The 22,129-nt window shown below is 49.1% G+C and overlaps 2 protein-coding genes across 5 annotated transcripts in view; one reads left to right on the top strand and one right to left on the bottom strand.

Moving 5' to 3' along the window:
• Window positions 1–11,967, top strand: part of TCERG1 (transcription elongation regulator 1) — a 34,235-nt gene extending 22,268 nt beyond the window's left edge. The window contains 7 exon segments of the mRNA XM_048960107.1: window positions 169–319; window positions 4,686–4,850; window positions 5,644–5,826; window positions 6,202–6,381; window positions 7,301–7,384; window positions 7,623–7,723; window positions 8,547–11,967. Coding sequence (XP_048816064.1) covers window positions 169–319; window positions 4,686–4,850; window positions 5,644–5,826; window positions 6,202–6,381; window positions 7,301–7,384; window positions 7,623–7,723; window positions 8,547–8,748 — 1,066 coding nt within the window. The 3' untranslated portion in view covers window positions 8,749–11,967.
• Window positions 11,968–12,024: 57 nt separating this feature from the next.
• The window catches only part of PPP2R2B (protein phosphatase 2 regulatory subunit Bbeta), a 90,615-nt gene continuing 80,510 nt past the window's right edge, over window positions 12,025–22,129 (bottom strand). For all 4 annotated transcript variants that reach the window (XM_048960102.1, XM_048960104.1, XM_048960103.1 and 1 more), the window contains 6 exons: window positions 21,960–22,072; window positions 17,643–17,820; window positions 16,585–16,749; window positions 13,266–13,435; window positions 13,081–13,172; window positions 12,025–12,312 (listed from right to left, as the gene is read on the bottom strand). In XM_048960102.1, coding sequence (XP_048816059.1) covers window positions 12,033–12,312; window positions 13,081–13,172; window positions 13,266–13,435; window positions 16,585–16,749; window positions 17,643–17,820; window positions 21,960–22,072 — 998 coding nt within the window. In that variant the 3' untranslated portion in view covers window positions 12,025–12,032. The remainder of the gene's footprint in view (window positions 12,313–13,080; window positions 13,173–13,265; window positions 13,436–16,584; window positions 16,750–17,642; window positions 17,821–21,959; window positions 22,073–22,129) is intronic.

Raw genomic sequence — 22,129 nt, forward strand, 5'->3', positions numbered from 1 at the left:
TTGATCAAGCATCTCTACAGTGAGAACATAGGATGGTTTTTCTCTTTTTCTTTTTGGTTTTCATTGTGCTCTGGCATGTTTACCAGCAGAAGAAATGTTTTCTCTGCTGAACCTGCTTCCAAGCAAAGACAGCTCTGCCACATTAGTTCACTTGCCATTTTGTTGCAGAACTACTTTTAGTGAATTTGCAGCCAAGCATGCTAAAGACTCGAGATTCAAGGCAATTGAAAAGATGAAAGATCGAGAGGCCTTGTTTAATGAGTTTATCGCAGCGGCAAGAAAGAAGGAAAAAGAAGATTTGAAGACCAGGGGTGAGAAGGTAAGGTGAATTTTTTTAGCTCAGCGGTGTGAGTGGTGTGAGCCTGAGTGAGATGGGACAGAGCAGGGCTTGGTTGGCAGCATGCCTTGGCCGGGACTCAGTCCTTCCCTTCCTGTAGATGTTTTACAATGTAAGCACTTCACGGATGTCTCTTTGGTCTTTCTAAACTAACTGCTTTTAAGTTTGCAGGTATACTGACGTAGAGTGTGTTGAGCTCATATTTGTGACCCTGAGAACACTTTAAGATGCCGTCCCTAGGCACTGAGAGGAACACAGTTCTTGTTCTGCTTGGCTGGGAGGCCCAGAGCCGGCCATTACCTCTCTGATCTTAGTGAAGGCAGTAAGATCTTAGAATTCTCTGCAGGCTGCTCCAAGTAAATTTCAAACAGCTTCCATATTTTCTTTGCATTTAAAGCTAGCACTTCCGTGACTTAATCTTTCAGTAAATATATTTTATGTATAAACTGCTGCTTATTAGAATTAAAGGTCAGCTATTAAAGATTAATGAATTCCAAATGTCATCTGACCGTAGTGTCAATAGTCAAGAGCAGGCTTTCATAGAATCAGAGAATGTTTTGGGCTGGAAGGGACCTTTAAGATCACCTAGTTCCAGCCCCCTGCTGTAGGCAGCAATCCCTCCCATAGCCCAGGTTGCTTGCAGCCCCATCCAGCCTGGCCTTGAGTGCTTTCAGGGAGGGCATCCACAGCCTCTCTGGGCAACCTGTGCCAGTGTCTCACTACCCTCACAGGAAAGAACTTCTTCCTAACATCTAGTCTAAATCTACCCTCTTCCAGCTTAAAACCATTTCCCCTTGTCCTGTCACTACCTGCCCTTATAAAAAGTCCCTCCCCAGCTTTCCTGTAGGCCCCTTCAGGTACTGGTAGACCACTATGAGATCTGCCTGCAGCCTTTTCCAGGCTGGAAAGCCCCAGCTCTCTCAGCCTGTCCTCGTAGGGGAGGTGCTCCAGCCATCATCATCATCACAGCCCTCCTCTGGACCTGCTCCAACAACTCCATGTCCTCCCTGTGTTGGGGGCTCCAGAACTGGGCGCAGTACTCCAGGTGGGGTCTCAAGAGATCAAAGTAGAGGGGCAGAATCACCTCCCCTGCCCTGCTGGGCTCCCTTCCCTTGCTGTGCTCTCAGTGCGAGGAGAGCAATTGACCGCGGAGGTGACGCTGGGTGTTACCACCAAAACGTGCAGCCTTCCTGCGATGTCCCCGTGTGGTGTGTGAGTGGAGAAAAGCTCTAAAGCCTGATTTTTAACATGTTGAAGTTTGCAGTGTTTATTTCGTAGCGTAAAGTTAATGTATGTTGCACTTAGAATACTTGCAGAAAAGAAAAATGCTGAACAGCACGTTAGATTTGCAGACAGTTTTCTTGTTCAGTAAGTCTCATGTATTTTTTTCCTTAATCCAGGTACTCTGGTCTTTTTTTTTCCAAATGTTGCCTTATTGCTGATATTTTCAATGAATAATTGTGCTCTTAGAGGAGAACTGATGTATTTCAGCTCTAGAATTTTACATACTGCATTTCGGTTATGAACGAGGAACTTTAAAGCGCTCTTGCAGCGTAGTGCAAAGTAAAATGTCGTATTGTTGCATGACTGTTCTTAAGTTAAAGTTAAAAGAAGAGAGACTGTGTTTGTTTGCTTTTGAAATAATGTTTTTTTTTTTTCCTCCAAAAGCCTTTTGTAACCATTTTATGTATTCTGTTTTATAACAAGTGGATAGACTTTACAGTTATGTGCTGTGCGGCCTGTCAATCAGTTCAGTCTGACAGCTGTCAATCACTGACACGCAAATATTATGGGATTCCCTAGTGAGGAAAGAATTGGTATCTCTGTGTGGTGACTTTAGCCTCCCGCAGCTCCGGTACTTTACATTTTTTTAGTTTTTTTCCTTGTGAAGTGATGAGAGTTGTACCTGCAATGTGTTAACTGCCAAAAAAAAAGACCTAAATACACCTGAAATATTTTCGGTCTTATTTTCCTTTGATTCTGAAAGTGTTTAAAACAAAAGAAAATTTAAAGCATTGAACTTGAAGCTTTCTCAGTCTGTTTTAAAAGTCCAAAATCTCTATTTAAGGAGGATCCGCTTTACAGAAATCTTTAATGTAAGGGTTTGGAGTTGTCCAGTATTTTGGTTTTTGCTGGGAGTTGTGGCTCACTGGCTGCTGATGGGTGCTTGGGTTTTCAGCTGCCGCTCAGCGGCTGGGGGTGGAGGGGAGCAGGCAGGAGCAGATCCCTGTGCTGGTGCTGTGCTGGGCGGCCCTGCCGAGGGTTCCCCCTCTGTACTGTTTGTCAGCTGGTTCCTGTGTTAAATGCTTACGTGCACTGAACTTCACATCCAAGAGCTGCGATCCCAAAAGGCCGCTCTTTGGTGAGACATTGTGGAGTTTTAATTACAAAGCAAATCGCAGTGCTTCTCTGTAGATGCTGCAGATGAAAGATAGCTCTGGCCGAAGTTAAACCCGTGCTTTGAGAGTCGCTCATCTTTCTTAGGAAGGAATTGGCTCAGCGCTCCCTTCCTTCTGCAGCCATTGCTTGCGGAGCACCGGTGTGAGGCTGGGCGGCGGTGCTGGGCTGGGCTGCCGTCCCTGACAGAGCTTTGGTCAGGCTGTGGTTTGCGCTGCGCTGCCGTGGAAGCACAGCGTGCAGTGCTGCCTCCCGAGGTCTGACCGCCTTGTTCCGTGGGATGTCTGTCACACCTTGTCTGTGCAGGGGCTTCTGGTTAAGCTCTGAGAGACCCTTACTTTATAGACTTCTGTATTATGATCTGGGCACCGTCTGATTTTTGACGTATTTCTAATGCCATGGCTTAGAAAGCTTCATATTTTTATACTGCATGCATGTTTAAAGATGTTTTGAAACAGCATTCTTTATCTTAAAATGAATAAATGGTTTGCTTAGCATTTTGTTAGCTTCTTTAAGCAAAATGATAGTGCTGTAGATACAGAGTAACTCCTCAGCTGGCTCTAACCACTGTTCTCTAATCTCTGCTTACTATCTGAATCTTTCTGAGATAGTAAAGACAAAAGTCTATAAATCCTCTATGTTTATGTATTAATATTGTGAAGAGTTCCAGTTGTGGCTGGCTCAGCCTGCAGAATGTTGTTCTGAGAATGTTGTTTCATTGGTGCCGTAACACAGAGCAGCAGGTGAGCAGTTCTCTGGAAATGCAGAGTGTTCTCCTTTGTGAACCTCGGTGTTCCAGAGCAGAACTGCTTCTGGCGATGTTCTTTTCCAATGGACGAGGAGAGGTGACAAGTATCACAAACTGAACGGCCAGTCCTTCTTAACCAATTGTTTTAGTGGTGTGCCGGGACCGGAGACGTTGTTCCATCGGTCAGCAAGGCTCGGGCTGCTGCAAAGGCAGCGTGCTCAACCTCTGCGTCCGGCCTGTCCATCCGCTGGCTGCAGGTCGCTCAGGGAGCGAGGCTAACGGGTCCCTTGCTTCTGTTCTCACGCACGGAGTCTTAAATGTCAAAGCAGACTTCTGTGGCACCAAGTGTAGGAAATAAAAAGGAAAAATCAGCTAGGAGTTAACGCACGTCAGGAAAGAGGGAAATCATCTACCCCAGAAAACAGAGGTGTAATAAGGCACAGGAGTTGCTCTTGTGACGGCTGATTCTGGGAGTTTGGGTGAAAATTGGTTGCTCGCTTTTGTCTTAAGATTCAAACAACAACAAAAACAAACAAATAAACCAGAACAAAAATCCAGCAGGACTGATGCTGTGCCAGCCGTTGGTGGTGCTGTCATTTTGGACAGAGTGTTGACGTCCCAGTTAAAACTGAAAATGTAAACTAAAAATTTTCCTTATTTGCATACCTGTCTTCTAATGTAATTCACTTAATTACTACTGTGTGTGTTCTTTATTGGTTAGATCCATCTTAAGATGAGTGGATCCAAGTGTTTACCTCTGTTTATTGCACACTTGGAATACGAGTCCTTAAATAGATGATTTATTTAGAGCCCTGTTTAAAACTGCAGAGCTTCTGTGATATTGATAGTAGGATGCTACAGTGGAGAATCAGTAGCTTGTTATTTTGATATGTAAAAGCTCAAAAATAAGCTGAAATTGAAGAAATAAAATTGGTGAATCATTCTTTAATGAATGTAGCTCATCGTAGATTTAGCAGATCTTCCTGATGTGAAATCTTCCCAAAGAGGAAGTGAGTTTTAGATGTGAGGTCTAAATTCAGAGTTTTAGTAGTTTTAATGCTTTTTCTAAATTAAAATGGTATGTAATGTTAGTATACTTCCCTGTAATGGAGGTAAGTTCATTTCTTCTTTCATAAGAGCAAACTGCTGCGTATCAAAGTCTCTTTCTCAAGTGTTATCTTTCTGTTATTGTCTGTAAAATAGATCAAAATGGACTTCTTTGAACTACTGGCTAACCACCACCTGGACAGTCAGTCTCGCTGGAGCAAAGTGAAGGACAAAGTAGAGACTGACCCTCGTTACAAAGCTGTGGATAGCTCTTCACAGAGGGAAGACCTTTTCAAACAGTACATTGAAAAAATAGCTAAGGTATGTGCGTGCCATTGGGAAGCAATTTTGCGTGTTCTGCTGTTATGTTGCTAATGATGTGTGAAGGAACCAACTGTAAGACAGCCTCACGTGTGCTTTCTTTCCATGTTTAAGCAGACTCTGCACGGTGGTTATTTGTAGCAGTACCCTGGAATGACTGCAGATCTTAGCAGTGCTGTCTGTGGCTCTGCTGCTGCATGGTGTGTGCATGCCTGCATGCATACATTGCATACGTGCACGGGTGAATTTAGTCAGCAGAGCAGGAAAAGCAGAGTGCTGTAAGGTCATTGGCTATAGAACTTCAGAACGTGCAGACACCGCTCCGATGGCTCTGAAACAGAATGGGCACTTTCCCGTTCTGTGATTTTCATATCAGCTGAACTTTCAGGATGACAGGTGGCTCACACACAGCTCCTTCACTGGTGCCCATCTCTGAGTGCAGCGTTCCTGCTTTTCTCTTCAAGGAATTAATGGTGGAGTGGGGAAAAGTTGGCTGAAGATAGTTATACTGCTTCCCTCATCCATCATTCAGTTAGGGGATGCACTCGTGAGAAACATTGCTCTGTGGTGAGAACAAGTGTGTGTTGTAACCTGCCTTCTTTCCCCCATGGAGCCCCAGCAGCAGTTCAGCAGTTCTTGAAGCAAAGTTTTGCAGATCTTACATCACTTTGAAGTATTTTGTTCTGAGATACTTTTGGTTTGGTAATCCTTTAATTTGCTAACCTGCCTAATGAAAGCATGAAAGATGTCACATTGTTTGTATTGAGGAAAAACTTCTATTCTTACATTCCAGAATTTAGACTCTGAAAAGGAGAAGGAGCTGGAAAGACAAGCTCGCATTGAGGCAAGTTTGCGTGAACGAGAAAGAGAAGTGCAGAAAGCTCGATCAGAGCAAACCAAGGAGATCGACAGAGAACGTGAGCAGCACAAACGGGAGGAAGCTATACAGAACTTCAAAGCACTGCTGTCTGACATGGTGAGGCACCAGCACGTTCTCTCTGATTCACTCCAGGAGCTTGGCAGTGCATTCTTTTCCAGTCATGCTGTGTATGAAAAGCACTTTGGCTTGTATAGAAGTAGAATTGTCTTCACTTTCTTTACAAGAGCGTACTCTTCCAGGACAGTGATTTCTCCTCCTGCATTTGAGCTAATGCATAGTGCTTCCCCCAGCTGCTGCTTGGTTAGTGTTTAACAGAAAGCTGCTGTTGTCTCTGAATTTTTTTGAAGAGCTTTAATTCTTAATTTGATCTATAGTTTAAAAGAAGGGATAGAAGAACGCTAAGGGCTGGGTAACAATTGTCAGTGAACCACAGGACAACACGTTGACAGCAATAATCCTCCTTGTGGCCAGGTGCGTTCCTCAGATGTGTCGTGGTCTGACACCAGAAGGACCCTGCGCAAAGATCACCGCTGGGAGTCTGGCTCCTTGCTGGAAAGAGAAGAGAAAGAGAAGCTCTTCAATGAGCACATCGAAGCACTTACCAAAAAGAAGAGGGAACACTTTAGGCAACTTCTGGATGAGACTTCAGCGGTAAGAGCGATATGTGCTCAGACTGAGATATTTGCCAGTCCATGGGGAGTTGGATTTTTCAGTTTTCTGCCAGGAGTTGATTTTTGTTTGGCTTTATTTTCTGGGACTGTTTGCTTCACCAGTCTCTTTTCTCCGTAAGAAAAATGTAAGCGTTACGTTTCCTTGCTTATCTTGAGTTCTGTTTCACTTTAACATACAGTTCATTTGCATTTAAGCTTCTAATCAGTGATTTTTTTTTTTTATCTCCTGCAGGATGTTACGTTTCTTCAGTATTGAGTTGCTTGATATTCCTTTCTGTATGGCATCTTGCTCTTTCAAATAACCAGTGTGTTTGTCTCGATACCAGTAGATGATCTTTTGTCTGTCTCAGCGTTCTGTTTTAAGTCATGCTCTTTAATTTGAACTTCTGTGCCACGCTGAGGAAGCCTGTCATCTTCTCAGTGTGCTGTGAGGTTCTAGAGAGTCTTGGTCTTTTAAAATTGTGTGCAAGCTTCAGTCAGCTTTCTTGACCCTGCAGCTTTGAGTGTTTGTAAGGCATTGGTTAAAAGCTGTTGGAACAGCAGGCAGATCTTAGTGTGATGGAATCATATGGCAGATGTTATTTTGAAGCAAGCTTCCTGTAGGTAATTTTTCACAGCATATATCCATAGATATGTTCTAGAAAAGGATCTTAGAATGTAAATGGTGTTTGGGAGGATGTTGATTCGAAAGTGTCTGAAGAAAAGTAAATGTATGAGATCATATAACAAAAAATACGAGTATAGTAATAGGAATGAGAAAAACCCAACACTTGGACACAGCAGTGATTTTGTTGGTGTGCTCTGGGGATATTTACTTCCAGATGTGGTAATACTTATATTCCACATCTGTAGGATATCATTTTTCTTGCAGTCTTAACTATTTTTGCTTCTTTTGAAAGATAACTTTAACATCGACGTGGAAAGAAGTAAAAAAAATCATTAAAGAAGATCCGAGGTGCATTAAATTTTCTTCAAGTGACCGGGTAAGAGCTTTGCATTACTGTTGTTGGCCTTCTCTGTGGCGCAGGATATGGAGAAGGAAAATCAGGGACTGCTGAAATGGTGCCTGCTGGATGTGAACGTTAATAGTTTTTAATTAAAAAATGCAAGAAGTAAACAAAAATACATTCATCCTGTGACTTGTACTTATATTCAGTGTGTTGAGTTGCATGAAGTACTTTGTCTGCATTCGATGTTCTGGGTTTGTCTTTTGTCTTTCAGAAGAAACAAAGGGAGTTTGAGGAGTACATTAGAGACAAATACATTACTGCCAAAGCTGACTTCCGAACACTATTGAAGGAGACCAAATTTATCACATACAGGTGTGTAGCAGAATGTCACCCAGGAGCTCTTTTTGTGCGTTTGCATGTAAGTGGCAAGAAGCTGCTCTTTTGTTCCCTAGAATAATCTTGCCTACATTTATTCTATAACTTTTTCATAATCTGTCAAAAAAGAAATATATATATATATATGTGTGTGTGTGTGTGTGTGTGTAGTTGATAGAGGATTTGTTTTGGTTTAACTCGGCATTTCCTAATGGTTAACAAATAATGAAAATCAAACCAGCACAGAGGTCAGGTTGTCTTTTGCTTCAGAATAGCACTGTGTGTACCCTGGCTGCCAGGCAATGGATTCATTTTGTGGTGAGGGCCATCTCCTGTGCTCGTGTCAGTCCTTGCCCCTCCAGTCATCACTGGAGTGTTTTGGAGTTTTGGTTTCAGGTGATGCTGCTCAATGAGCAAATCACAGTGCTGTCAACTGATGCAGTGCACACAGTTTAGTACCAAAGCTGTGAAATCCTAATTGTCTGTCTCAGTTGGATGCCTAATTTAAAACTCTAGATTTTTGTCCCCCTAGGTTTTGGCATTTAAACAGTTGATGTAGTGCTGTACAAGGCCACGGCAGCCAGACACAGGTCTTCCATGGTGCTTAATTAATTTAGCACAGAGGCTACAAACACTCCAGCTCCTGTGCCTTGATACTGCCAGATACTTCAGCATCCTGCTGCTGCTGACTGAGCAGAAAGTGCTCGTGGCCCAAAGCTCTGTGCAGGTTGCTGGCATTGCTCCCCCCCGGCTGCCTGCACCGCTGTGAGGGGTGGCCCCCAGGCCCTGCCAGGCAGTAATTCCTTGCGCCTGCTTCCAGATCCAAAAAGCTGATCCAGGAGTCAGACCAGCATCTGAAGGATGTGGAGAAGATACTGCAGAACGACAAGCGCTACCTGGTGCTTGACTGCGTGCCGGAGGAGAGGCGCAAACTCATCGTGTCCTACGTGGATGACCTGGACCGCCGAGGTCCGCCCCCACCGCCCACAGCCTCGGAGCCGACGAGACGGACGACGAAGTAGAGCTGAGTTCACTTAAGGCAAGAGTATCTGCTAAATCAAAAAGCTTGCATGAGCCATCTGTCAGGTTTATACATATACATTACCGTGAATATATTGCAAAACCATCTTAGGAACAGAGGAGAAAGCAGTGTTTGTGAGCATAAAGTGGTCTCTGTATGAAAATAGAAGATGTATATAAAAAGAGGAAGAAAAAAGAACGTGGCAGTTATTTATGAGTGTCTGTAGGGCGGGATGGTGGGCCCAGCTGTGCAGGCTGTGTCAGGGCCGTGTCCCGCAGCGGCGGCGCAGGAGGAGTGGTGCTGTGCAGCTCCCAGAGCTGCGTGTGGGGCTCAGGTGTGAGCGTGGCCCTGGGGCTGCCTGGCTGTGAGGGCGAGATGCTGCTGTAGCTGATGGCTGCGGGCCGCGTTATGGTAACAGGTGCTGATTCTGTGCTTGATTTCACCCTTGTATGTGGTGATAAATCCGTTGGAGCCCCGAGTTAAAACTGAAAGGAGAATTAGCACTACAGAGACCAAATCAAATTTGCTCACAGGTCTGCTTTGTTCCTTACCCTATCCATGGATTAGAAACAAAATCAGGTTGCTCTGCCCAGGCAAAGATCTGTCCAATGATTTTTACTCCAGTTGGAAACACGTGGCTGGTAGCAGTGGCTACCCACCAGAGCAGGACGGTTGTATAAATGTTTTTATTTACGATAAGTGATCTTTGCATACTTCTGGATTAGACTGTGGATTCCCCCTCTGGGCAATTCTTGTAAACTATACTCCTGTTTTGAATGTTAAACTTGTGTTTCTAAAGTTTAATTTTGAAATGTTGGGATTGTTCAGTTTATGTATTTGAACTACAATAAACCAACTCCTTTTTTATATGGATTGTACAGGCCTAATGCCAGTTTTTGTTGGGTTTTGTTGGAGTTGTGAATTCAAGAGCAGAGCAAAGAACTGAAGTCCTATTGCCTAAAATGTTGGCTGTGTTTTGCCAAACTGTGTGATACTGTACAGCATCAAATTAAATTTCATAAACATTCAGATCAGCATCTGTGCAATTCGGTGCCAAACAGAATTATTTTCCAGTTCAGTTCTTCAGGCTGTGGCGTTTCTTCCTTTGCCTGCACATGTGGTGTGGGTCTGTCTCTCTGGGCCAAGGAGTGGTAGATTAAGGTCATGCCATTAATATGAAGGTAAATGAGCGCCTGTTTGTATAACATTGCCTTTGCAGTATTATCCATGCCCTGCAGCTTCTAATTAGGTGCCTCTGTTTAAATTCATCACCAGCAGCAGCTGAGAATTAGCACTTGGGCTGTGGAGGAAGTAGCTCAGTGTCGCGTGTTACCAGTAATGAATCCTGTCCCCGTGGGGGCGCAGGCCGTGCAGCTCTGTGCAGCGTTGGGTTTGGTTTCATTGTGAAACCAATTCCACTACCAGCAGAGATTGCAGCTGAAGGAGAAGCCAGCACCTGTTCCTGTGTTGTTGACTCCTTCACCACTGCCTCGGTTCTGACGGCCGCTGCTGAACGCGTTGCTGCCCTCTGCAGCACCCTGCTGGGCAGCCTGGGGCCAGAACCAATGCTGAAGGACTCAGCGCTGCAAACCTGGCTGGGAGCTGCCAGTGCCCCCCAGACACGGGGATGGTGCCCTGCACTGCAGTGCCTGGGCTCGGGGCTGCCCGGCTCTTGTGCCCCCCTGCTCTCAGGGCTTCCCTGCACCCCCCCAGCGTGGCCCCAGCTGCAGCCACCTGGAAAGCACAACAATCAGCAGCTCCACACAGGCACATTTGGAACAACTTTACTTCTGGTACCAGAGTGCAGGCTTTCTGTACAAGAACAAAAAAAAAAAAGAACATTTAAAAAAAAAAGTTACTTTATCTTGGCTCTTTTTTTTAACCATTTAAAAAAAAGGTACTCCTGGAAGCCACCTCTTGTAGTAAATGTGTGAGGCAGTGCACGTCCCCCCTACTCATCCCTTTGGGATGGCGAATGCCCCCTGCTCCTGCCCCACAGATCCAGGCAGGGCCTCCCCAGGCTCCTCTTTAGGGGCTGAGGGCCGGAGGCACCACAGGAGCTGCAGGGCATCCGAAGCACGCAGTACAGGAGGGGCGGTGGGCAGGGAGCACTTTGCCCTTAGAGCAGGGTGGAAGCAGGTGAGGTGAGGTGGATGCAGCACAGCTGCACAGCAGGGCCACCCTCCTGGGGACACTGCTGAGGTGGTGCTGTTGAGTGCTGTACTGCCTTCATTTGTTCACTGGGTCTTGCAGGAGCGGTTTCCAGACTGAAAATTATTTTTTTAATTCAACATTTGCTCAAGTAAAAAAAGGATCTCAACAATCTTAACAGTAGAAAGGGGGAGCCTGGCCATGCACAGAGGAAGAGTTACTGATTTTATTATTATTATTATAATCTAGGACCGTGGGCAGCCCATGGAGGAGCTGAGAGCAGTGTTGGGCTGGATTCTCTTTTAGAATGTCATAAATTAGCAACTTACACTTTTTCTTTAAAAAAAAACCAAAAAGAATAAATAAATAAATTAAAAAGACAAAGAGTCTGAAGGGCAGGTGTACAGCAACAGGACAATAACAATGACCACAGTGCAGAAAAAGAAAAAAAAATTAAAGCCCAGGTTCAGTTTGGTTTGCAATCAGTGTGTTTTGGAAGCATCATTTATAAAGGTATTTCATATACCCAAAAGGCACCACAGTATCGACAAAGCCAAATCCTGGGGAGTTTCCTGGGAGCTCCGGGCGCAACAATTCCATTCTGTGTTCGGTTTTGCTGTTGGTGAGAAGAGGAAATGATGACGGCAAAATGACAGATGTGAAAAATGGGGACAGGGCTCTGCTATCCTGAACCAATAGCTGGGATATTTAGGATTAAGCTTTAAAGAATCGGCATGGATTACAGAAGCCCAGCAGCCCGCACTGCGGTGCACACAGCCGCCCCGTCTGCTCCCCCTGCAGCTGATGGCGCCCCGCGCTGCCGCCTGGCCACCCGTCAGCCACCTTCACAGCAATGCCTCGGGGCGCTGGGACAGCAGGAGCTGAAGCCCCCCCAGCTGCTCCGCGCCGAGTCCGAGCTCCCAGCACTAAATGGAAACCTGGGAGCTGCTCAGCCCCGGCCCCACGGCAGCTGGTCCGCCTGCCCCTGCACACTGCCATTCCCAGAGCAGCAATTTAACAGAGGAATAGGAAAGAAAGGGAAAAAAAAAAAAAAAAAAAAGAAAAGAAACATTTGGAATCTTGTGTTTACTAGTATTCAGTACATGAGAGACTCCTAAAGAATAACTTGTCCTCCTAGTTAACCTTGTCCTGGAATATATACAGGTTATTTGTCGCTGCCACAGCAATGATGTTCTCTGAAGGGTGCCAAGCCGTATGCAGGATCTTTTTGCTGAAGTCCAGACTGTCCACGCTGATCTCATCTTTCCTCCTCTTGCCTCCCACGCAGACCTTGCGGGGTTTGAGGACGGCGCGCGGTTTGCTGTTCTCCCGCGAGGCCTCCAGCGTCACGTCGCGCTTGGTGTTGCGGTCGAACATGCGGAAGAAGTTGTTGTAGGAGCCGGTCATGATGACGCTGTGAGGGCGGAAAGGCGAGTCAGTGAGCATGGCCACAGCCGCGCTTCCGTCTCCTCCCTGCCCTGCCCCGCTCAGCCCAGCACCGCACAGTGGGCATCTCATGGAGTCGTGGAGAGCTTTGGGTTGGAGGGGACCTGGGGATCATCACATTCCAACCCCTGTGCTGTGGCAGGGCCACCGCCCTCCAGGTCAGAACAGCTCCAGGGATGGAGCATCCACAGCCTCTCTGGGCAGCTGTGCCAGCACCTCACCGCTCCACCTGTACAAAACTTCTCTCTGACATCCAACCTAAGCCTTCCCTCCTTGAGCTTAAAACCATCACCCCTTCTCCTGTCGCTGTTGACCCTTCTTTTTATCACCCCCTTTTAAACACTGGAAGGCTGCAATGAGGGCTCCCTGCAGCCTGTGCAAGTCCAGCTCCCTCCGCCTGTCTCTGCAGGGCTGCTCCCAGCCTCTGTCTTCGCAGCTGAGGGAGAGCTCATGCAGGCAAGAATTTCTTCCAGGATAATTACACGGATATTGCTCTTTATGGCAAAGATTTGGCTAACCCAAACCAAATGATTTTCACACCTTTTTCAAGGCAAACTCTCCCTGACTTAAATGGAACACACAGAGCTGTAACATGATTCAGATCAGACTCAGAATTCAGGCCCAGCTGTCTCACTGTGAGGTAAGCAAGGAGCCACTGCCCCAGGAGCCAGGCACACAGCCCCAGGCACCCCGCACACAGACCCCAGCTGTGCCCAGCCCCACAGCCACCCCTCACCTGTCAGAGCCGTTCCACACACACTCGAACTTGTCGAAGATGCAGTCGTTCTCATACAGCGAGCACAGCTTGCTCCGCAGGTAGTCGTGGACCTGGAGGCAGAGGTGGATGGAATGAGGCAGGGGGCATCAGCCAGGCCCCACGGCCGCTCCCATCCTCCCATCCCGCAGCCCCGCTCTGCCCACCTGGTAGGTCTCGATGGGCCGGTTCTCCATGTTCAAGTCCCACACCTTGACAGTGAGGTAGTCCCGGGTCATGATGTACCTGCCGCTGTGGCTGAATTTGACGTCGGAGATGGAGGAGATGATCTCAGAAAAGAATGAGCGGTTACTGGGGTCCTCGGGCTCCTCAAAAACTGCAAGAGAGGAAGGGACAAGCTGGCATCAGTGACCCTGCGGGACCTGCTGCCCTGCCCAGCATGGGGGGTGCAGAGCAGCTGGGGACACGGCAGGCACACGGGAGGCCGTGAGCACCCTGAGCCTGCAGTGCTGAGCCCACTGTGAGCGCTGGGCATGGCATAAAGCGAGCATCTGTGTGTTATGGACTCTGTGCAACTCAAGTGCCTCTATTTTTAAATGAGTGCAATAACCAGGAAGGGTCAGCAGAGACCGATCTATCAACAGCACAAGAGAAGACCAAAAGATTTAGAGCCTCGTGTACCTTTTCTCTATAGAAATCAATGCGCAGTATAACTGAAAGTCAATGTAAATATTTTATAGCTACTGCAACCTACAGATTTAATCTGATGTCTTTGAATAAATCACAGCCTGTACAGCCCAAAGAGCATTGATGAAGGTCCAAATTAAATGCATTTACAAATTCAATTTCAAAGTAACGTCACGTGGGCTGGCATAGCTTTAAAGAAAACAATAGATCTGCACCGATGAACAGGCTGCATTTGGAGTGCATCTGTGAGACCTTTTCCTTCCACCCCTACAGACCCCTCACCACCTCAGCACTACAGAATGCTGCTGGGGAACAAGGAGAGGCTCCTCCTCCTTCTGGAAAGAAACCCATTGTCCCATCACTGACTTGGCCATAAAGCTTATGAGCATGAGCACTGCCTGGCACCCACACTCCCTGTATCCAGAAAACAAAGGCAGGAGGAGCTGTTCCAAAGAGCCAGGGCTGGGTTCGACCATTCACCTCCACTGCCCCAGCCCAGCCTTGTGCTCATCACAGCTATTCTCCAACACAGCAGAGAAGGCCTGACATACAAAGGGAGCCCTTTCTTAGGGCTGGGGATGTTACACTTACAGCGAATAAACAACCATAGAAGTAGAAAGCATCAAACTGCAGATTGAAAAACAAGATGCCTCAGAGAGCAAACCCAAGAGGTGATGGCAGCACCAAGAACACGAGCAGGAGGAGAAGGGCAGCAGCAAGAAGGGCTGGGTTCAGATCCTGACCCCGCAGTGCTGTGCGCTCTGCATGGGCCGAGCAGCACCACACTGCAGTGCGCCCCAAGAGCCTGCAGCCCAGAGCAGCTCCTGCACAGCGCTGCTGTCCGAGCTCCTGCATGGCTGTGTGTGCAGCCCGAGGGCTCTGCGGGCAGCTCGGAGCACATGGCTCCTTTCCATTCCTCAGTGAATGCAACCGCCCCTCCATTTCTGTAACACCAATTCAAACCCTGTCTTTTCTTTCTCTCCTTCATTTAAACTCTAATAGGGACCATTGGCCACATGTACCAGGAAATCCAAAGCAGCACAAAGCCCGTGGCACAGCACCCAGAGCCCCCACTGCAGTGATGGTCCCGCAGGGCTGCAGAGCCCTCAGCCATCTCTCCAGGCTCTGACTCCGTGCTGCAGGCCACAACAGATTTCTCACTTAAAATGGAGATTGGGGAGTGCTGCAGAGGCAAAGAGGTTTGTTTCCTCATTAGCTAAATGAGCCCAGGGTGGCAGACAAGGTTTGTCATCCTCCGGAGATTCTGCACAATCAGCTTGTTAATTTTTAGCTCGAGGTCTTGCCAGGCTTATTACTGCATGCAGCAGGACATCGTTAGCCGCTGCTCGGGGCTGAGGAAGGAGGTGATTTGTTTCTGGAGGCACTGCCACATCTTAGCTCTGCACCGGCTGTGTGCTGCCCCAACTGACAGCAGGCAACGAGAGCTCTGCACCACAGATCCTCAGCCCCAGGCAGGATGTGCTTCACGTGTCTGGAGCAGGGAGTTCCTAATGTGAGAGCAGATCCTTGCACCTCATTTATGTGCCCTTTTTCTAGTATAAAAGGCTTTGGTGAAAAGGAAAACAGAAAAAAAAAAAAAAAAAAAAAAAAAAAAAACCAAGAGAATATTCTGTCAACAGGAAGGTGACAGCAGTCATGCAGCAACGTGTGCCTATACCCAGGGCTCAGTCCTGTAAGGCAATAACACAACGGAAAGTGCAGCAATAACCAGGGGGTGGCAAAGTCCTGAGCTGCAGCAAGTGAGGATTTGCTCGAACAGGACAGCTGTGAGCACTGAAACTAAAGGAAAAGGCTGCTTACCTTTGGAAGGCCTCAGATATGCAGGGATCTCCAGTGAGACCCCCTCACTGCCAGCCCTTAAATGAGAGCCGGGAAGGGGTGGATCCTGGCTCCAGCCCTTCCATCAGGTACATTGCATACAGCTGAGCTCCTCTGGGTCAGCCCTGCCTTCCCACCAGGTGCCCAATCACTGCTTCGAGCCACTGCCAGCAGCCTCAGGTCAAACAGGATGGCAGAATTTAATAGGAGATCATTTCAGTAAGTCTGCCCCTAAGCTGCAAAGTGTGTCTGTCTGATTGAACACAACAGGGATGTGCAGTGCTATCACAGAATGGCCCAGGTTGGAAGGGACCTCAAGGATCATGAATCTCCAACCCCCCTGCCTCAGGGCCACTATTTAATACTACTGACAGCTATTAAATACCCCTGCTGGAGAATTTGCCTCCAAAGCCAATGTTGCTTTTCATTCTGAACTCCGATGAACTGTCTCAATTTCAACTTACACATCTGCTGAGCTGCAGTCGACTCAGGCTGCTGCTTCAGAGGTGCAGAGGGAAATCAGTAAGAAAATTTCAACGGAGAGGTCAAACCAAACTCTTATTCACCGCTGGTCGGTGCTCACTGTGGGCTGAAGGATGTGGCAGCACCAAACAAAGGCAGTGGCCGTGTAGGGACTGCTGCCTCCAGAGCATCAGGGAAAGGGATTGCCTTAGGTGTCATTGCACTCCAAGTCACTGTAGGACTGTGAGACAGTCATGAAGTGCAAGAACAGAGAGATGCGTTCTGCTAGGGTTTGGGATTCACAGATTCACAGAATTGTAGGGCTTGGAAGGGACCTCCAGAGACCATCGCGTCCAACCCCCTGCCAAAGCAGGCTCCCCAGGCATCCAGGCAGGCCTTGAACATCTCCCGAGGAGACTCCACAACCTCCCTGGGGCGGCTGACACTTTCAAGTCTCCAGATGTCCGTGCAAGCTTCCCTCTGCACCTCCAGTGCTGCAGCACACAATGGCAGCTCACGCGGCCCCACAGCACTCACACTTGGCGTGGCGGTCGCAGAGGGCGGAGGTGCGCATGTCGCACAGCCGGATGGTGCCTTTGCTGCTGCTGTACACGAAGGTGTTGCAGTGGTGGGGGTGGAACTCCGCTGCGGTGATCACTTCCGTCAGCTCCTCCATGTTGGCTGGCTTGATGTCCACGATATCTGGGGGTGAGTGAAGGAGCCCGCTGCTCCCTGCATGGAATTGGTGCCTCGGGCCATCAAACCCCTCAAGCTTTGCCTAAAACCTCCCCTCACTCACCGAAATAAGCAGACATGGCAGCGTTGCTCAGATGTGGGGCCCCCACCGACCACACGCCTGTGGCTGCTGAACTCCGGCTGCCTAACGCTGCCACGTGCCCCCAGGGCTTCTCAGTAGAGAACATGACATAAATACCAGTGGCGCTTAGTGCCCCGCCGTGATTATTTCTGATGCAGCAGTTAGGAGGGTGACAGGCATGATCTCATTTGTGTGCCTGTGACTGGCAGCCTGTCACCCTGCTGCGCTATTAAGATTTCCCCTCCCTGTCTCCCCCAGGGCATCTGTCTTCTACATCACCCCCCATCCCTCTGCCCCAGCTCAGCCCTGCAGGCAGAACTCAAAGTGGTGGCAGTGGGGGTCCCACAGAGCGGGGGGGCTCGGCGCCCAGCACTGCCAGCACACTGCCATGGCTCAGCCCACGCAGACAAGCACAAGCAGCAGTGACTGCTCTGGGGATGAGGACATCAAAGCTGTGACCGAGGGTGCTGTGGGTACTGTGGAGCACTGAACCCTGCGGCTTTGCTGTGCTCTGCCCCTACACCCCCATCTCTCCTGCACCGACCTCCTGGCAGGATCTGGGGTAACTGGCAGTAATGAACCTGTAATGAGCAGGACCAGTTAGTAACACTGCCAAAGAAAATCACAATGGGTCGAACCTTTACCTTGGTTCTCCCTTTTCTGGGTCAGAAAGGACTGAATGCTTCCCTGTGCGCCCGGCCCCGTGGCTCTCTGTTAATACAGCTCCTGGCAGCAGAGGGGCCCAGGGACGCCATGGGGTGCACGCACCAAAGGATACTGAAGCTCTGATTTGTGATCTCAAAGTTCCAGAGGTTTATCCGCAGGTCGTCGGCCGACATGTAGGTCTCGTAGTCGCTGTTGACGGATATGGAGTTGATGTGGTACGTGTGCGCGTTGGCAAACACCCTGCGGGGGGTGGCCTCCACCATCAGGTCCATGGGCCGCAGCACCGGCACCTGCAGGGGACGGGCAGTCAGCAGTGGGCACGGGATGCTGGGAGCCACGTGGGGCAGCACCGCAGCATCGCCTGCTTTGGGAGACAACAGTGCGAGTCCGGAGCTCTTCTGCAGCAACAGTTCCTTCTTTGGCCAAACAACAGCAAAACCTCTCCTATTTTGTCACTTCGGAATGTGAAATTCCTGCCCCGCTGCTAACAGAAGTGCTGTATTAAGAGCTGAATCAGCTCCAGATTTTCTTTCAGATTTTCAGGATTTGCCCCACAGTGAATGGTGGAAGTAAAGGAGGGGAAGAGATAGAAGGGAAGCACAGGGCAGGGACAGATGGAGGAAATAGGAATGTTTGATTTTGGATTTGTAAGCATAGCTCACGTAAACATGAGGGGATGGAGGGAGGCATGAAAGCAGCATATGCAAGGAGAGGTGTACTTAATAACTTCAGACATTGTGCTCTTAAGGCAGCTGCGTGCACCATTGCTCCCCCCGCCAGGAGCTGCGCCCTCCAGCCACTCCATCACAGCAAATGTTTTCTGTGTGCTGCCCGAAGAGGTTTCCCATGGCTGCAGAGGTGGGGATGGGAGCATGACAGCCAGATCAAGTGACACAGGAACACAGGAACTGCCAGCCTGGAGCCTGAGCTTAATGTGATGCGCCTGCTTCCTAATTCAGCCTGACACACTCAATGATGCATCGTTTGCTGCTGAAGGACTCTGCTCAGCCATCTGGGGACAGAGGCTCGCATTGTGCTCAGAGATTGCAGGATGTGGGCTGTCACTCAGACCGTCAGAAACATGATGGTTTTGCGAAGGGTCTGGGCTCAAACGTTACACTGGGCCACTCTGGACGCAAAAACAAATCATCACAGGCTCCGGAGCTCAGCACTGCTGTGCAGCCTGACCGTATCCCAGTCAGACCCATGGCTGCGCCCAGCCCAAGTAGCACTGCAACGACAGCACAGCAAACAGGGCGTGGGGTGACCTGCAGATCCAACACCTGCGTGGTCCCAGCCTGGTCTCAGTGCTACTGACACCGGCCGCAGCAAAAGGGAGCAGTGCAGCTGCAGGGCTGCACTCCACCACCTCCGTCACCAACAGTGAGAACTCCTGGGTGCAGCCCTTCAGTTACTGAGCGGACCTGCAGGGTAGTGCCTGGTATTACATACACCCATTATTAAAGGGTAATTTGGTGTAACAAACCGCATCAAGTACATAGAATGGCTGTCAAATAAAATAAAGCACTAATAAATTACATTACTTCCTGTTCTGTGGAAGAGGGCAATGCCATTCATTACTCACTTTAAAAAAATTATGTCTTCATTTTTCTTTTTGCTTTTTACCAGGCACCTCCTGCAAAAAGCACGCTCCCACCACCCAACACGTCCCACCCCGCCACTCCTCACCATGCTCCTGGCAGAGCAACAGCTTCACGTTCCTCAGGACTTGGCCTTACCGGGCTTTCCTGATGCCATCTGAGAAGATCCCTTCCCATAGAGACAAACCTGCTGTCTGGCCCCTCGCCGTGCACTGATGGAGCTCCTGGTTCAGTCATTTCCCCAGCACAGCCCTGCTCCCAGCCACACGGTGTGCAGCGCCAGCAGAGCTCCAGGTGTGGGAGAGCCTTTCCTATGGGGGCCCAAAGCGCCCCGCAGGGCCTGGCCGGGGGAAGAGGGGCGCAGGAGCAGCACCTGCAGCAGTGAGGGCAAACCCAGCCCTGCAGTGCAGTCAGAGCACCTTGGAGGGGTCGGGGCAGTGACTGCCAGCACCGTCCCCAGCCCAGCCGCCCCCCTGGCTTTCCTTGTTTTTGTAGCAGGACAGAATCCTTTTTCAGTTTGTAACTGAGAATCTGTCCCTGCTTTTACATTTCAGAATGACTCACATCATCTGCACCTGAATTCTGCAGTAAGAATTCAGAAAACAAACGGCCCTCCCGAGGCCACGTGTGTGTGAGCACGGATACATTTGATACAGGAGAAGTAAAGAACAAACTCCATGAAGCTGCACCCAGAAGCCAAAAAATATGAATGTTTTGGCGAAATGGGAGATATGAAACTATTTATGATGGATGCTGTCGGAACTGAGTGAAACAGCAGCTCTTAATCACCAACAGCACTGTGACAATAGCAATCGCTGTGCTCCTCTCGGCCCCCTTGTGCCCTGCAGGGATCTAAGACAACGCAGTCCTTATTCAAAGAGTTTTCAGCCCTGGCTGTTATCTGTGTTAAGGATTCCTGCAAACAGCCCCTGCGCACAGTGGTGCAGAGACACTCAGAGAGCCCCGTGAGGTGGTGCAGAGGCTGCGGGCTGGGACCTACCCTGATGTGCAGAGCTCACCCAAAGAAAGCAAAGGCCCTCGTGGTCTGAACAGAGGGAAATAGTCCTGCATTACGTGGGTTAGAAATTCCTCAGGTAACAATGCTCATCGAGTAAATCCAAACCATTACAATGAATAGGAAGAGATGACTGCAGCAAGGTGGTTTTAAATCTTTTTTCTTGTCTGCAGTTGAACATGGAACCATGGATGGATGAACAAAACGTGAGCAGCAGAGGAGCATTAAGTGCTCAGGATACACCAAGCAGCAGTAAAACCGAGAGCTATGTAAATATCTGCCTGAGGAAACCCATCAGTGTGAACTGGAGCAGACTGAAGGCTGCTCTCTTTTGCATCCTTAGGGACAGAAGGTGTTGTGCACAAGGATAGCAATACCCATAACACCGAGCACTCACATTGAGCTTTACCTCTACCTGCTGATATGGAGCAGGAATCACATGTTCCCACGGGGCTGCTTGCTATAGATGTCAGGAAACTGTAGGGAGCATTAAAAAACACCAAAAAGGCAAACTTGTGCAGCCAACAAGCACCACGCTGAGATCCAAGCTGTGACTTTGGGCTGAATGTCTGCAACAAATGCCCAAGTTGGTCTGACCCCGCTGCAGCCTAGCAGCTGCCAATGCCAACACCAGGATGCAGCCAACCTCCGCCAGCCAGCGCCAGCAGCCAACTGTGCAGACAGCAGTACGGGATGGGAAGGAAACGCGGCAGATGTACCAACACCAGCATCACTTTGAAAAGCAGTTTGTGTTGGAAACTGAGACAGGCATCTCTTCTACCCTGAGCTCAAGTTACTCAACTGCAGTGATACCCCTTAACGACACCATCCTTTAAAAACTCACCTGTATCCCACACAGAGTCAGTAAGCACAGCTCCTACAGCACCAACACCCAGACCCCAGCAAGGCCCCTCCTGTGGGCTGCACTGGGCTCAAACTCTGCCTGAAACGTGGCAGCAGATGCAGATACATATGAAATGAAATGTCTCTGACTCTGTGAAGGAAACACCTGCTGGCCCCAGGAGCACCTGGAGCAGAGGTGAGAACTGGGTCTGAGGTTCTGGGAGGCTCAATTGGCAATGAAGTCTGAAGCTACAAAGTGAGCCAAGGGCAGACATATCAACAGTGTTGTATTCATAAATACTGAACTCGAGTACTTAGAATGCAAACCCTGACAGGAGGTTAATAAATCACAAGCTGCTCTGGCTGATTAATGCCACCATAACATTACTGTGTAGCTGGAGTTCCCAGGCCTGCAGGTGAAGGGAGACCTTAAGTCTCTGCTCTGAATTCAGGCACAGGAGTGTGGCCTCATGGTGCAGCCCCCCCTCAGGACCACACACTGCCCAGGCCAGTGCACAAATAAAGTTCAGAAACAGCCCCGGGGACCCTCATAGGAGGAGTGGGTTCAGTTGCACCTTCTGCCAGCACTGCCAGGCACAGGGTGACTGCTTTAAAGGGTCCACGCATGCATCTCTCTCGCAATAAATGGTACACATAGCCTAGGCTGTTTACATCTGACTCGGGAGGCCTGTTGTGACCCACCTAGGTGGCCAGAAAACTGACAGAGAAGGAACTGCTGCTGCAGAAGCTGCCACTGTGCTGCAAATAGTGCAAAGGAGGCAGCTCTGCAGCTCCATCCCAGCAGGACAGCAGCTCTGGGCACGGCTGTGCTCACGGTGTGCCTGCACCCCCAGCCGTGCAGCACTCCCTGTGCCCCCAGCAGCTGTCAGCACCGTCCCTGGACACACGGCCCTGCCAGCACTGCTGTCTGCATCCCACCCCCAAAGAAATGCACCGTGCGGCCGCTCACCCGCAGCGAGGTGATCATGGAGGGGTCTCGGAGGCGGCCGTCCTCATCCTTCAGGTTGTAGCCCTCCGGCCTCTTGTCGCGCTCACTGACCTTCCATAGCTTCACAGTTTTATCTGCGAGAGAACAGAGTCACGCCTGGCTGCTGCTATGAGCCCCCTCTCCTTCAGGGT

This window comes from Lagopus muta, chromosome 14 (genome assembly GCF_023343835.1).
Source record: "Lagopus muta isolate bLagMut1 chromosome 14, bLagMut1 primary, whole genome shotgun sequence".
Lineage (NCBI taxonomy): Eukaryota > Metazoa > Chordata > Aves > Galliformes > Phasianidae > Lagopus > Lagopus muta.